The sequence below is a fragment of the Epinephelus fuscoguttatus genome, linkage group LG11 (genome assembly GCF_011397635.1).
Source record: "Epinephelus fuscoguttatus linkage group LG11, E.fuscoguttatus.final_Chr_v1".
NCBI lineage: Eukaryota > Metazoa > Chordata > Actinopteri > Perciformes > Serranidae > Epinephelus > Epinephelus fuscoguttatus.
In genome coordinates, this window is record NC_064762.1 from 33,411,375 (window position 1) to 33,428,533 (window position 17,159).

At 41.0% G+C, this 17,159-nt stretch overlaps 1 protein-coding gene across 1 annotated transcript in view; it reads left to right on the forward strand.

The window, feature by feature from the left end:
• cnstb (consortin, connexin sorting protein b) overlaps positions 1–17,159 on the forward strand; it is a 33,757-nt gene that overhangs the window by 10,754 nt on the left and 5,844 nt on the right. The window contains exons 3-9 of the mRNA XM_049589330.1: positions 2,417–2,526; positions 5,776–5,806; positions 8,537–8,623; positions 8,760–8,871; positions 10,802–10,823; positions 10,916–10,985; positions 13,359–13,621. Coding sequence (XP_049445287.1) covers positions 2,417–2,526; positions 5,776–5,806; positions 8,537–8,623; positions 8,760–8,871; positions 10,802–10,823; positions 10,916–10,985; positions 13,359–13,621 — 695 coding nt within the window. The remainder of the gene's footprint in view (positions 1–2,416; positions 2,527–5,775; positions 5,807–8,536; positions 8,624–8,759; positions 8,872–10,801; positions 10,824–10,915; positions 10,986–13,358; positions 13,622–17,159) is intronic.

Below are 17,159 nucleotides of genomic sequence, written 5' to 3' on the forward strand. Positions count from 1 at the left end.
TCAGCCGGAAAAAGGTGGATTGCCCACTCCAGGTCAGGGGGGAGGTCCTTCCTCAGGTGGAGGAGTTTAAGTATCTCGGGATCTTGTTCACAAGTGAGGGTAGGATGGAGCGGGAGATTGACAGGCGGATTGGGGCATCAGCAGTGATGCGGGCGCTTAACCGGTCCGTTGTGGTGAAAAGGGAGCTTAGCCAGAAAGCGAAGCTCTCGATTTACCGGTCAATCTTCGTTCCAACCCTCACCTATGGTCACGAGCTCTGGGTAGTGACCGAAAGAATGAGATCGCGAATACAAGTGGCCGAAATGAGTTTCCTCCGCAGGGTGACTGGGCTCAACCTTAGGGATAGGGTGAGGAGCTCAGACATTCGGGAGGGACTCGGAGTAGAGCCGCTGCTCCTCCACATCGAGAGGAGCCAGTTGAGGTGGTTCGGGCATCTGGTAAGGATGCCTTCCGGACGCCTCCCTTGGGAGGTGTTTCGGGCATGTCCAACCGGGAGGAGACCTCGGGGCCGCCCCAGGACACGCTGGAGGGACTACATCACCCGGCTGGCCTGGGAACGCCTCGGGGTTCCCGCGGAAGAGCTGATGGAAGTGGCTGGGGAGAGGATTGTCTGGGCTTCCTTGCTGAGGCTGCTGCCCCCGCGACCCGGACCCGGATAAGCGGAGGACGACGAATACGAATACGAATACTTCCAGTTTGTAACACAGACTTTATGTCATTATATATTTAGGGATCCTTTTCATAATGCCTTCAGATGCTTACAATACGAAACTGAGCCTGTCAGCGGCAAAACCAAGCAATTTTAGTGGATGTAAATTGATGGTGCTTAATTTTCTGCAGGAATTACATTGCAGCCTGTTTCATTACTGCTGGCTGCAGTGCTCTCATTCAATACTCGACCAAAAAGTGTTTCAATTAGTACTTAGACACAAAAACATATAAGTCCAGGTTGAGAAATACCCAAGTTATCCTTTAGTTATCCTTTAATGGTACGAAAGTAATATATACTGTCTAAATAATTACTAAAAGGGGCATCCACCTATTTAAAACACAGTGGTGACTTTAAGGCTCATATATGTTCAACGTTAGATATGAATAGACACAGCCGGAGCCTTCTGTCTGTACTATTAATTTCATCTGTATTTGTGCACGTTTTCTGAAAGGTTACGGATACAGACAAATTTGAACAATCTGAAATTGTAGTGTGGCATAGTTTAAGCAAGATGCAACTGTAGGACACAAGGAAGACATTTTAAAAATGGCAGAATGGAACAAATCAGTAATATAGTCAAAAGAATTCTCCATCCATATGTTGCAATGTATTTAATGGCCGAAAAGACCACCGCTGTCTACAGTGCTGCCCCCTTTAAAATGTACATTATTGCAATTGTTTGTTATTGTCGTAAGTTTGACTTTACCCTTTAGTGCCATTTAGTGGATGTTTCTATGCCAACATAAAGAACACATGGAAGTGTGAGGGCAGTGACGGATACATTTGAAATGAACATATCTATTTTCGTACAAAGGGAGTATAAATGAGCCTTTGCTTATCATGAGGAGTCCTACTCAGCCTTTACAAACATCTGTATAATATATTTAGTGACTTGGAAGGAGTTTTGTCAAGTCTCAGAATTAACCCTGACAATGTCATTAGGGTCATGCGAATTAAGTTCTTGGAGAGTGCAATATCCTCTCTGTTTACCAAAAACAATCCCTTAATCACTATCATCAAACCCACCAGACTCCATTTAAATAAGCATAAATGTTATCATTGTAAAACACACTACATTCAAAATCAGTAGAAGCAAAATAAAACCCAGGAAAGCTGCTTGTTTCATCTTTCCACTGTTCCAACAATCACTTCAGTTTGGTTGAAATAAACTCTTCATTCACCCAGTTAGATGTGAGCATATGCTGGCTCTATACACACTAAAATTACTGTGTATTTTAATGGAGTCTGGTGTGTTTGGCAATGGCAACATCAGGTCTATTTCTGGTTAAACAAAAATGATCTTACTCTTTAAGAGGTTGACCTCTGTAGGGATCTTTTCCATTATGTTGTCAGACACTTAAAATAACAATCTTGGCCAGTGGCAAAAATAAGCACTTTTAGTGGACGTACATTAGTGATGCTCCATTGCCCTCAGGGATTACAGTGCAGGCGGTTTCACTGGTGCTGGCTGAAGCGGTCTCGCTCGGTACTGGACTAGCTTAAAAAAAAACAAAACTGTGAGAAACATAGGGTCAAGTTTGGAAAATACCAAAGTTTTGCTTTAAATTAACATTTCTATCACTGATTACATAAACCATTGATAAATGCAGAGCAGATACACAACGGTAAAGATACTGTGATCAGAATTTACACATCAAGGCTACCATAATTACTGAAGCATGTGTTTGTGTTGTTTGCTTCTAGGAAGCGTCTCGAGAGATGAACTGTCGGGCCCCAGCCCAGAGCTGCTGGCCTCCCTGCAGTCCCTCCGAGAAAACAGTGACTACACACTGCTGCCACACTCCCTGCACCAGGTGTGTGACTGTGTGTGTAGGTGAATGTTCAAGAGAAACTGGGAGGATGTTTTTCTCCCAAATCCAGAGGGAATATGTATCTTTATTTAGTCAGACAGAAGGGATTTGTGTGTGGGTGTGTATGCATATACATTTGTCACATCTACAGTGTGTGTGTGTGTGTGTGTGTGTGTGTGTGTATGGCAGTCCTCCTGTGTGACCTGATTCCGAAGTCTCTGTTTTCTCAGTTAGCGGGGACAAATATAACAAACCCCCGAGCTGGTGTTTCTCTAATGCATCAAATAGCTTGTTAAATTTCACCAGCATGCAAAAGCACCGTGATAGCTTTGTTTGTCATTTGAAAAGGTCAGCAATATGAAAAACTAAAATGTTCCCTGTAATTTAATTGGTCAAGGAGGCATCAGCGGGAGTTACTGGAGCGGAAAAGAACACTTATGCAAATGTTCTGTGCAGGGATTTGAACCTGCAACCCTATACTCTTTTGTTCACATGTTTAATATTCTCTCTCCTACCGCCTCCATTCCCACAGATCACAATTATAGGGTTCCATGACACATGCTAGTTAGCAGTGTGATAAATATAGCTTGGTTCAGTCTGTGCTTAGTTGAAAAGGATCACAGTAAAAGACACAGGGTTTATGTTGTTCATGCGATACTTTGTAGAGCACAATCTCCTAACAGCACTTAGACAATATGATTAATTTGTCTCAACTATTCCAGCACCTTGACAAGTTTGTAGTTTACTTTGCTCCACTGCCAGCTCCAGTAATCATGGAACAAAGGCAAGGCTGCTTTTCCTCAAATACTAAAAAAGGAAAAGAGAGGCAATGCAGTGCAAATCAGGTTCCTATTCATTTGGAGAAGGAAGTTACATGACGTGTATCTGTTGGAGTCACGCACAATAACTTATCATTTTGTTATAAATACACTCCAAAAACAAGGAATTTGGTGTGAGTTACACTACAGATTGCTACATTAGGCATGTAGACCCACTCTAATAGAAACATGATCAGTATCTCTCATACTCTATTAGACATTAAGGTCCATATTTGGTTATATCTGCTAGCACCCGCTTTTCTAGTGTAACAAATATTTCATGGCCTAAATTAATTTGTTAAACACTAAAGATTACATATACAGATGCTTCCTTCTGCGCAGTGATACGGTTGGCTGCTGTAACTGGGTAAAAAGAAAATAGTTCCAACATGAAACTGCTCACAACAAGATCTTTGGATTATCTCGAGTAACAGGGTCATGATTTTCAAATGGATTTTTTTGGCGCTTTGAGCACCACAAGCTGAGTGCCATCTAGTTCCATTATACTGGAGAGAAGGCGGACATCTCTACGGCCGATATCTCCCACACTTGGCAACTCAGTTTAAAACAATCTTGATTAATAATTAGCACGACAGGTCAGAGAAAAAATATATGTTTTTGGTTTTGCGGTGAGCTGGCCCTTTAAGGAACTCACCAGAGCTGATTAATTAGTCTAAAAGTCAATATTAATCAGCAGTGATTCTAATAATTACTTAATCATTTCACTCTTTTTTTTCCAGCCAAAAGTGCCAAACATTTTCTGGCTCCAGGTTCTCAGATGTGAGGATTTGATGCTGTTCATGAAGCAAATATGATAGTACATTTAATATAGTGGGGTGCGGGACTAACCAAACAAACAATTGAAATAAGTCGTGTTCCACTCTGGGAAGTTATACAGGACATTTTTCACAATTTGGGACATATTATTTGCCTTAATCAGTTGGGCTAGAAAATAGTCAGCAGATTAACCAATAGTAAAAAGAAATCATGAGTTGCCGTCCAAAAACTACCTGGTATGGAATTGCAGAAGACTAGACTAGAGCTCATCTTGGGACTGCATCCACAATACATCAATCCACGACTTAAAATTGTGTGTGTGTGTGTGTGTGTGTGTGTGTGTGTGTGTGTGTGTGTGTGTGTGTGGCTTTCCTACTCCCCCCACTTCTGGCCCCCTTTTTCAGATCACACCCATCTTTGAACTCGGCCTTCATTTTGATCTCAGCTACACACCTGTAAAGTTTCATGACTGCATCTAGCACGATTGAGACAGTGCACGTTGACAAAATGTGTCCACACCACAGGCTATGGATAACATGACAACTCCCCATAAGTGAAGCCAAAACATCTCGATCACCCCCTGTTGGCTGGCTACAGCACCGGTCATAAACCGTCCCCCTCCATGTTAGCATATGGTACATGGGCCAAATTAAAAAGCCAAAGTACATATCAAATAATTTTTTCCCTAAATTAGGTAGGTATATCACACTGATGTATGTTCAAGTGTTCACTTTTCTGATAAGTTTGGTTTTAAGTAGTTATTTGGTGCTATAAAAAGGGGGTTTGACATTGAGATTGACAGCTGTGCATACCAATTGGTGTATTTGTGATCAGTGGCACTGCTCGTGATTGGTTGGATCGGTGTATGGGCGGAAAATTGATACCCTGGAGATCACTACTGTGCAATCTGGTTTCAAATAACATCAGCCCAAGATTGCAGCAGCTTAATGTTGGATATTTTGACTTCATTTTAGTAATGTTGGGTTAAGTGGAGATGTGTCCCCCATCTTTATATTCAGTGTATGGTCCACAAAGACACAGACAGACAGATATATAAACACCTGGCAAAGTACTCAAATAGGTTTCTTTGGTAGTTCCCACTACAAGAGGTGTCTCCAGGACCACATTTTGCAGAATCATAAGGTGAAAACAAAACCAGCCATCAAGAGGTTAATATCTGAGGAGGTGAAAATCTCGACATTTACTGAATCAAACAGTCGGCTGGTTGTCAATAAGAACGTGTAAAATGGATGGGAAAAAGCTCACAGAGACACGTTAATCCGGACCATAATTAGTTTCATGTGATGTCTCACAGGGTGTCTCCGTGTCTCTGCCTCCTGGTATGACTCTGTCATGTGATCTTCACCTTTGAGGGAATTTGGAGAATTTCAGACAAAAACATCTACATTTGGTCAAACAGCCTAATTAGTGTTTGACGACATCGTTTTCAGTGCTCAGCAGCGTGGTTTAAGGTCACCATCTGTTTTGATGCTTTATAGGTTAATGGAGATGTTTCACACTACAGCGCTGTCACGTGACTTGTTTCACAGCTGCACAAATGATGTACATGTCTGTGTTCTGCAGTAGTACGTTTTGATTTACATGTAAATCAACATATTGTACCTCCTGTTAAATCAATTCTTTTTTATTTTTTCAGATTGCAGAGGCCTACTCGCTCAAAGAGGACTGTATCCTTTTGTTGTGTTTTGAACTGTACAGTGACCTCATCAGTGACCTCATTTGTTTCTGTTTTTATGCATTGTGATATTTGCCAGTCACAAGTATTTTCCAGCTGAGTCGTGACTGAGCCGAGCTGGCACATGCCACGTTTGAAAAAAACCCACACTATGGAGTTAGTGCATCTATCTAAGGGGGGTGTATCTTCGGTAAAGGTCTTAAAGCAGAGCAGACAGGCTTTAAATGCTGTCATTTCTTCCATTAGAGGTCTGCTTTGCTCTGATTAAGGCCAACAAATGACCCTATAGGAACAAAAGTAATAAAATTCAGAGATACAAAATGGTAATAAGTTATGAAAATGATAAATTGTGTTCTTTCATTCATCTTTTTTCTCATGTTTGTTTGGTCTTTCTTTCTGTCAACCACATCTTTGTCTGTCTCACTGTTGTTTTCTATCTGTTCATTGTGTCTCAGTAACTGGGTGTTCCCCATACTCTGTCTGAAAGCCCTGAAGGCTTGCAGGAGTAGTTTCCTCTGGCTCTGTTAGTGCTGTTGTTCTGGCAACGGCTGTTGGCCTGACTTGCTGCAACGAGGACGGTGTGTGTTTACGTGCTTATGTGTGAGAGGAGGGAGAAAGAGAGGCAGAGACGAAGTGAGGGGGCTAATGTATGGAGAAGGAAGAGTAATTGTCCCTGAGCTCATGATTCATTTTCTATGATCTGTGCTGGAACTGGTTGTGGTTTTTGTTGTTATTGCTTTTAAAGTAATTTCAGAAAAACATGTTTTCTTTCTTGTTTTTTTTGTTACTTTAGTCTGACTTTTTTATTCTGCAATCTGCAAGATCATAACGTGGATGCCTACACATTTTGTTTTATCTATTATCACAGCGAAAAGGCTACCTCAGTCTGTACCAAAGAGACTCCTTTAAGGGACTGTTTGTTATTTATGAGGAGGGAGGGAGTGATGCAAAACGGAGGAGGCATGTCAAATCATTTTTTGAGCACTGGGGAGGGACTTATGTTTTTTATGTTGGCTTAGGGAGCATGATGTACAACTTTAAATGTTTGTATTTTGTATTTATTTTAAAAGCCATCTGAACCCCAAAACCTGCTGACAGGTTTAAAAAGTATGTTTTTCTTTAAAAATCACAGAAATCATAGCTAGAAACTGTAAAAAACAGACATTATCATTGGGTTTTCAATTGGATTGGATTTGTCAGATGGTCCTTGAACACATCATGCACGAGAAATGCTTCCATCAGGAAACATAACTAAATCCAAGCTTAAAGAAGTGATTTTCCATCGAGAATTTCACCAAAAATACCATTTGCATGAACCAGATTCTTTTAAATTCCTTTGAAACATTAAATTCTGCGCTCCTGCATGCATAACAGCAGTGAAAAAACAAAACTTTTTTCCAACTCCATATTTTGTTTTCAACTTTTAACTTGCAACGGATAAGTTTTTAAGATATAATAACGACCGCTGTGCCAAGTTGCTGACAAAATTCTAGCCGGCTGCTGCTGCCACTGTTGTGTATGTGCACATGGTGCTAATGTTTGCTGTGTGCGTGCATGCATGCGGGCGATTGTGTGATGCGTAGGCTTATTATATGTTGTTAGTTTTGTGTGGTAGGATGTGTGCCTGTCATGCACCCGTACTCTGCTGAAGTCCACGCACAGCTTGTGTGATGATGCGAATTGTAAAGAGCGTTTGCATTTTGCTGAAGAAATTAGCTGTTTGTTCTGGTGATAGACCACTCCCATGCTGTTCGCTTGTTGCATTGGCTCCAATACCTACATTTGGTATGAATTTTTTTTAAAAAAAAGTTCTTTGTGGTGGAGTGAGGCTCATGTATTTCCCCCTAGTCACTCAGTGAGGCTCAAGGAAGAACATTTATAGCTTCAGGGAGGGTCAAGATAAAACAAAAAACAAACAAACAAAGACACATCCCAGTCTCCTCCCTCCTCTGATAAATAAAGGACACTCTCTAAATGCCTTAAAATATAAAGTATGACTAGAACCAGGACTAGAACTAAATGTGTGTTTTAATCCATTAATATACTGTAGAAGTTTCCTTTGCTGACTAGCTTACTTTTTTTGTTTTAGAAAAAAAGTTTTGTGCATGGCACCATCTCAATCTATCCTCTCTCACAGAGACCACTAACTACATTCACATTTATATTTGGATGCATAATGGGTCATTTCCTCTGCCTCTATCCTTGATGCTATCTGTCAAGTGGAAAAGTTGCTGTCCATTTCCCTTTGACATTTCTTGACTTGCTGTTACCATGACTGACATAAAATGAGTGAGCAGGCCAAAGTGTTTGACTCCTCTAATTGACCTTTTCATTATGAGGATCTTTCTGACCTCTAGGTCACCTGAGGCCCTCCTCCATTTACTGTGCTGCCCTTGTGTTTTGTATTGATTTTGGTTTACTAGTTCTTTAAAGGTGCATGCTGTGTGCACTGTAATGAGTCACTAACCTCCTAAAAGTAGATGTTTGCAAGAATGAAATTGGTTTTGGTGTCATTTAACACAACATGTGCATTATATTGTGTATTTTATGTCCTTAATTGCTGATAATCTCAGTTATTTATTCATTTCCCATATTCAGTAACAGGCCCAATTTTTTCCATTATTCAGCTGTACTAGAACAGGAAAAACATGATGAAAGCTAAAGTTACTCAGATTTTTAGATTTAAGTCTCAGCTGATGTCTTTAACTAATAATGCTACCAGACCAGTGGGCCATCCAGTTCCTCCAGCTGGAGAAGCTCTACCATGAACGTCTGCTCTCCAACCTTGCTGCCCTGCAGGAGGACTGGGGTACTGCATGCATCTGTTTCTGTCCTCTTTACAGTATCACAAGTGATCAAAAACCTAAATGTTTGTGGAATGTTGAGACAAAGACTCGGTATGTGCATTAATTCTGTGCATGTCTGTAATCCACATGTGTTCCCAGAGAGCCAGTGGAGAGAGAAGAAGAATGCTGAGAGCAGTTTTCCAGCTGAGACAGACGGCATCAGCCAAAAACACATCGAGACCCTGAGCCAGATCTGCAGGACACACCTCAGGTATACAGAAACACATTAACACAACATTTATCAGCTGAAATCAAGGGGTTATCTGTGGGTCTGAACAGGGAAGCCAGTTTGGAAGTGTTATAAACTTGCGTTCTTTTTAATGGCCAGCAGGGGGTGGCTCTACTGGTTGCAAAAAGAAGTCTATCGAAAATGTCCCAACTTCTCACTTGAGTTGTTACCTTAACAAACATTTTCCTAATGAGTTTAGAGTCTCAATCGTTAGTTTCAGGTCTTCTTCAATACAGCATGATGCTCATTTTGTAAATTATGGTCCCATTTAGAGTAAAACAGACGATAAAGCAGTTTCCTTCAAAATATTACCCATATTCACTCCACACAACAAAAAACTATCTTGAAAGAAAATGTTATCCTGGAAACAGCCTGTTTCTCCAAAAAATACAGTCTCCCTGCAGTTACAAAGATGGCCTGCAACTACACCATTTGGCTGCACCAGACATCAGACCTCCAATCTGACAAACAATCACCCGTCTACGAGGACACACGAGTAGCTTGTTCCTCTCAGGGGATTACACCCTCACTACTATTATAAAATCACTGCTGCATGGAATGCTACATTATGTCAACCAGGAATGGAAGACTGTTTGATTAAGGTCTGACAGACAAGCATCCAGTGGTGTGATGATGTTATTATGCATAATAATAGGCCATGTGCTTCCATTTGTTTGAGACTGTTAGGTAGTGCATATTAGCTACATTAGCATCTTCATCCCATCAGCTGCAGCACTAACTAAACTGATAAGGCATTCCTCATTTTGGCAGCAAGCTAGCTGTGACCTGGAGGTATGACATCAGTTGGGACAATGGATTTCATCGGTCAAATATAAATGAATGCAGGCGGAAATTAATGGCCACCTGAATATTTTTTTGTCCTGCACAAACGTTATGTAGGGGTGTGCAAGCATGCTTAAGAACCTACAAAATCTGTTGACAAATTTCTGTGAAACTTTTTTGGACAATATTTTGTGCTCGGTGTGAAACGGCTTTTAGGGTGTAGCCACCTTGTGACTGGCAAGTTGTTACCACAGCAGATCCACCTTTTTGTCCAAATATTGTCACTTACTACCTCCAAAAAACTAACATGGCGATGATCATAATGCTAAACTCGGGACTTCGAAACGGTCGTCCACAAGCCAGTGGGTAATGTCACATACATCCAGTTCTTTTGAACAGTCTATGGTCGAAATCCAAACACTCTGTCAGGTGATGAACCTGCTCTACATTGATCAGCCACAGTACTACACACCAGACTCTCCAGTATTACTTTGTCATCAAATGTGCATTTAGTAAAGTTATGTCTCTGATATTTCCCACACCTCAGCACAAGCACAAGCTTCCAATGTAAACAGCTCTGCCTCTCAACTAGATTCCTCTCATGCCATATCCTCCCATTACTGCATCACTGTCGGACAGAAACCTTTTAGCGCCCATTTGGCTTCACTGTAATTGACCTCTATCTTTGTCTCCCATGTGAACACGCTGTTGAATCCAACACATTGATAATGCAACAAGATACACCAAGGATACAGACACACATGGGAATCATTTTAGAAAGTCAATATTTCTGGCAGGGCACAAAAGATTCCGCAGGATACTGATTTCCATAAGATGCAGACAAATAACTGCAGGTCTGCATGCCAGACGCTGTTGTGTTCCACCTATCCCGTGACTCTCTTGGTATGTTATTGCAGCCCACAGTCATTTGAAGGAGGTGGATTTAATTATGAAGAATACAAACTAGCTCCTACTGGAAAGGCCTGAAGAATATTTTAGCTTTTTAATATATTAAGTAACACCATAAACCTGGTCTGACCTCTGTCTACCACTTTTTGTCTGTCTCTTTCTCCTGCTGTCTGTCTGATCTTCCTGTGGCTTGGCTTTTCTTTGTCGCTATCTCACTCAGACCATCCATCAGTGTCCAACAGGTAAGACATGTGAACCTTCCCTATTTAATATTTGCTCAATTTCATAATTTTTCTACATGAAAAATGATTCTTAACTATATTTGATTCAACAGAACATGGTGAATGCAACGCTGAAAGATATTCAGAGCAAGAATGAGATACTACAACCCTGTCATGATAAAGGTAAACGTGTTATTGTGTATATACAGTGCCAAAATAATAAACAGGACTAAGATTCTGAAGCCACGATCATGCCTCTGTGAGGATGTACAGCTGTGCTTTGAGCTAAATGCTAAATTCATGCCAACATGCTCACAATAACAGTGTTAGCAAACTGATGCTAAATAGCGGTGTTGTAGTGTTCGAGATTGGTATTTGTCTCAAAAGAGGTTTCAAGACTGCTTTTTGAAAGTCCTGGTGTTACCTCGGAATTGACCACATTTTAATTAGGTCTTGTATTGGTGTTAGACAAAGAGGACTCTGGATTTTAGTTTAAGACCAACTGAAGGGATATCACTAAATTACCTTATCCAGACATTTCTCATGGTACAATCTTAATTTGATGAGAGTGTGAGTGTGTCATGCATTCCTCTTGAAAGTCTTGTCTTTGAGGGGTTCTCTCGGTTCTTGACAAATTCTAGTCTTTGATCTTGACTTGGTCTTGGTTTAGGAGGCCTTGACTCGACAACTCTGCTAAACAGGTACAATATGTTCACCATCTTACTTTAGCATGTTAGCACGCTAACATTTGCTAATTAGTACTTAACACAAAGCTGAGGGAAACGGGATTGTCTTTCGTGTTGTAGGTATTTGGTCATAAACCACAGCACTGGACAAATTAAAACTTTTACTCAATGAAAGTGCTTTTTGGAAAGTCAAAGCATCATCAAAATATTCACAACAAGATGAGAGATGGACATGAATGTGTATCAGCTATCATGGCAATCCATTTTACAGTTTGGAGACATTCACTAAGAAAACAAAACAAAGTATCAGCCTGTGTTTTGTGGTGCTACATCCATCCAAAGTTGTTGAGATATTTCAGTCTGGACCAAAGTAGTGCGCAAACAAACATATTGCCATTTAGAGCCATGCCTCTAGCATGGCTAACAATGCATATAAGTGCAACACTAACATCTGGTATGCTTTGCAGCTCCTCAGCCCCATAGAGTTCAAAACATCTTCTCATTTTCATCCATTTCCAGCCTTCATCCTCACACATAGACCAGGTAGCACAAGGTTATCCATGGCCTCTGGTTGTGGAATAATTTAACTGTAGCTTTGGGTGCAGTTGCTTCTGTTTTACAAATTAAATCAACCACAGACTCAATGAATCCATTGATGTCATCAGTGACACCTAGAATGTGCCCCAGACTCTGATTGGCTCCATTTCTCATGTAACTTGGGGGGATGCATTATAGTTTGTTTACATATCGTGACCTCAACTAATGGCCGCATGGTCGCTCTTGCCGAACATGGGCGTGACTCTGCTTTGCAGCTGCCTCTGAATGGCGTATTGCAGTGATCCAGTTTGTTATTTCCCCTTGTGACGCACAGCAAGCCAGAGTCCTCTGCTGGACTGGCGGAAGAAGGATGAGCAGGACAGGGAATTGACATGTTTGTCAAACAGCATGTGTTGGTCAAAAATGACTCCAAGGTTCTTAAGGATAGATCTGATGTTTTGTGATAGTGACCCCATGTGGTTGATCACCTTTGAGACTGTTGAGTTATCAGCAGTGATCAGAACCTCGGTCTTGTCTGCATTTAGTTGGAGGAAGTTGTTGGCCATCCAGTTTTTGATAGCAGATAGCAGATTTCTTTAATGTTATCCAGTTTAAGTGACAGGTATAGTTGAATGTCATCTGCATAACAGTGATACGAAACGCCTTTGAAATTACTAATGATATGGCCAAGGGGAAGCATGTACAGAGAGAACAGTAGAGGAGCCAGAACAGAACCCTGAGGCTCCGTCAAATCAGCATATACAAAGAGTCATCTGGTTGAATTGTGTTGTGCAAGATTTAGCCAAAGCTTGGTAAAACAAAGCATATTACAGTCCCTGATATGACTTTGGAAACTAATGCAGCAAGAACATTGTCCAGTTTAATATCCAAGGCAAGTAGGGTGTTAGTTTTTCTGGCGCCCTTTTTTCCATCTTTTTCTTAATGTTTACTGATGGTTACCTTTGAAAACCATGAACTAGATATAGGTAGCAGAGTCAGCAAGAGGAGAGTTCACAGATTGGTGAGTTGATTAACTCATCCCAATAAGTAACTCGCAGCCATGTGCCACAAGCCAGTGACAAAGAGCACCACCAATAAGCATAAATTTAGCACAAATTCAGCACAAATTTAGTGGAGCTGACTGGAAACATCTGCGCCTACCTCAATTACCTCCTTTAAGCCTGGGAGTGATAATGCCATTACCTTTTAATCCACTCATGGACACATTAAGATCCACAGGACCTCTGATAGACTGTTCAGTTCACATACAGTAAGGGTCAAGTAATAATCCTTAATCAATAACCGATGTCCTTTGTTTTATCCCACGTGCCAGTCAACAAGCCTGAAACAACACACGTGGATGAAGAACAAGAGCAAGGCATGAACTCGGAATCAGAGCTTCCCGCACCACAGGAGGGAGGTGAGGAGGAGAGAGAAGAAGAACAAGAAGAGACATATGAGGAAGGGCAGGAAGTAGAAGAGGAGGAGGAGCAGTGTGAGGAGACGCCAGAGGATGAGGAGGTGAATGTGGAGTGGCCAACAGGAGTCCCCCAGGCGTCAGACAAGGACCTGGCCAAGCTGTCCCATACAGAGGGGGTAGGCATACACTTTGTTGGCCTGTTGTTTGTCCACACTTTTGAGGAGGTGATGTAATAACTATTATTTTAGGTTAAAACAGATTAAGATGTGAGATGAATGTATGAAAGGAGCTGTTTTGATGAATACAGTAGGGGGATGAATATCTCTTCCTGCCCTCTTTCTCATCTCTCCTTCCTGCCATCTTTCCTTTAATCCATGCATCATCTCCTGCATGCATCTGTCCTTCCTTCCTTCCTTCCTTCCTGTTCTCACTATCCATTGCACTTTCCCCATGCATAAACTGTATTTGTGTAAGCTCTATCCTCTGACCCACAGCTCTTTGTCTTTGCTGAGACACTCCCATGAATGATTTCTGTGGTCCCGGGCTGAGATCATCGCCAACTTCTCCATGTCCAAAAAAACCTCCACCCATGGTCACTGGTGTAGCCTGACACTTGGGATGTTTACCAAATGTGCTAGATTACTGAGCTGGGGCCTGAGCCAAGACATCATGTTCTGGCTCCAACACTGAGCTGAGGGGGTTGGTTCTTCCTAGAGGTGGAGATGAAATCAGAGCCGTTCCAAACAAGCAGTACGAGCTGAAGGCCGCACATTGATGGGGTCAGAATCATAACTGTTATGTAATCTGGTGAAGGATCTGCTGGGTGGGGCATGGGTGGGACTCCTTAATTTTGCAATGACTCACATTTCATGAGGGTTTTGGACTTTGTTTTTCAACCAAGTTTACATTTTCTCCCTTTCTCTTTTTCAATCACTTGAGAAGAGACAGTTTGTGTCACTAGGCAATTCAGAAAATAAGTAACAGCAATGCCCAGTGCTGAAATAGATAAATAGCAGTTGGCTAGAATAACAAGAAAAATGAAGAAACTCTATCATTGTTTTCTGGGGGATGACTTTTATTTGTTTACAAACTTTGAGTTCCAGGCTTGTAGGCTTGTATTGATACATTGACATCAACCGGGGCAATTAGTAAGGCTGATATATTGACCAATATTTGCTTACTGCAGATACATTAATTATTAGAAATTATTATTAGAAATTGCAGTGCACAATGTCAGAAATCAGAAACAGGTTATTGCCAAGTAGGTTTTCATATACAAGGAATTAGCCTTGGTGTTTTGGTGCGTAACAATATACACGGTTAAAGAAAACAAACCATATAAGCAAAAGTCAAGAAACAGAAGTATGGAATAGAAAAAAAATACAATAAAAATATTGAAAATGTGTACATTATATCTGTTTTAAAATGAAAGAGCTGTACAGTTTTTTGCATCATCGTGCAAAGTACTGATGGGCATTTGCAAAACTTCACAACATGAAGTATAGAGATTATGTGTGATTATAATCCAAAAGATGGGCATCAGTGCAACACATAGAGATAGATGTGAAGACATTATTGTAATGAGTTACATGGTTTGTCCTTCCTTTTGCAAGTTAATTTTTATGCTTCCGTGTCGGTGACAGATACGGTGGAAAGCATTATCAGGTTGTCTGTTCATCCCATTCTCAGAAACACAATATCTCAAGGACACCCAGAGGGAATTTCTTCAAATTTGGCACAAACATCCACTTAGACTCAAGAATGAACTGATTTGATTTTGGTGGTCAAAAGTTAAAGGTAAAGGTCACTTTGACCCTGTGTCCGTCTTAATTTTGCGAATGTGTTATCTCAAGAACACCTTGTGGGAATTTCGTCAAATTTGGCACAAACGTCCACTTAAGCGGCCTTCACATGATAAGAACAACGCGCTTTGCTCACCACCAGGTGCGGCGCAGAGGTCAGAGGTAAACTTGGTCAAAGTTAAAATAATTTCAACTCTGAGCGCAGTGCTCGGGCGGAAAATCCGAGCGGTGTGCGACGCCAAGGGTAGCGGTGCCGCTTTGTCAGGCGTTGCCGCCCTCTCCATAGACAAACAATGGGACAGCCAGCGCAAAGCGGTTTTACAGCTGATCATGTGTAGAGGCCTTTAGACTCAAAAATGAACTGATTAGATTTTGGTGGTCAAAAGTTTCTGTGACCTCACAAAACATGTTTTGGAGTAACTGAGGAGTTCATAAGTTATTTATGACAAAAATCCACAGAAATGTCTAATGGGATACAATGATGAAGCAATGACATTTTATATCCATCAACTTCAGCCATTAATCAACACCATATCTCAGACATTTGGTCAGATACTAAACAGTAACACTAATGTGGGATGTCCGCCTTGAAATTTTGCTTATTGTATAGATCTTCTGTGCTGCTGGGTTGATGATGTGTGTGAAGCATCCATGGTTTAGAATTTGTAGCTTCTTAGCAGCAAAATCCATATTTGAAGATTGTCAGCAGTCATGGCTACATATGAGTCTGGACTCTGGACAGACATGGATGTAAACTGTAACTGCAACTTGCCTAGTTTGCGATGGCATGCCCCCATAATTTAAATTCAACTGAAAAATGTAAAAAAAAATCTGTTGATTTTCTCCCCCTCTCTCTCCCTCTTTTGCTCAGGTTATAGCAGTTAGTCCTGTATATATTAGTCCTGCATTTTGAGATCTCCCAGCCAGTTGGTTGCTTTCCTGACTGAAATGAACCACAGGCAAACAGGTTGTGAGCTGACAGAAACACATGAAACCACAGTATCCCTCTCTCCGTCAAAACAAGCCATTAAGTCTGCTGGCTCACTGCTCATTCAGTCCTCAGCTGGCCACAGCAGTGACCTGCTGAACAAAGCTAAGCAGCAGGCAGCAGTATTAATTTATGGGATGTATAATAGATCACTTTGTTGACAGTGTGATATGTGAAAAGGCCTGTGTCCTCTCAAACAGCATGGAATGAAGTCTTAAGAGGACAATGAAGCATTAGGAATATTTGAAAGATATATTCTTCTGTTGTGAATGAGTCATTTTTTTCCATATGCTTTGTGGCTCTAAATGTTTCTGTTAGTTCAGTTCTGTTTGCAGCTGACTGAGAGCTCATCAGTCACAGAACTCGTAGCCTCTGCACATGTATCCATGCCACTGCCTCTAACTCATACCACCTTGGGTCAAAAATGACTAATCTACAACACTACAAATCAAATCTGTAGCTGCCCCGTAGAAAAGGAATGTGAAATTTTCTTGACCTACAGAATGATTTACATTCAAAATCATTTAAAACTCAACCATAAAACCTTCCTCGGATGCACCCACAGTCACCGCTATAACCTTCACCTAATCAGTTCTCTGTGGTGGAGTTTATATCTCGACTCTACTAGAGAGCTTATTCTGCTCACATTAACAAATGTTACTTTGTCCTGATGGTTTTCTCAAACCATGCAGTGTTTCTCTTTAACATCATAATTTCCACAGTAGTAACACAGAAAATGCTGATTTGATTGGGACTTGACTTGAGCACTAGAAACTTAAAAAGTCAAGCATACAAATGTTCCTCTGTATAGACTTTAGTGAATAGGATGACCACCAGGGGTGGAAGTAACAAATTACCTTTACTTATTACTGTAAAAAGTGTTTTTTGTGTGTACTTATACTTTAAAAAAAAAAGTCCTTTTAC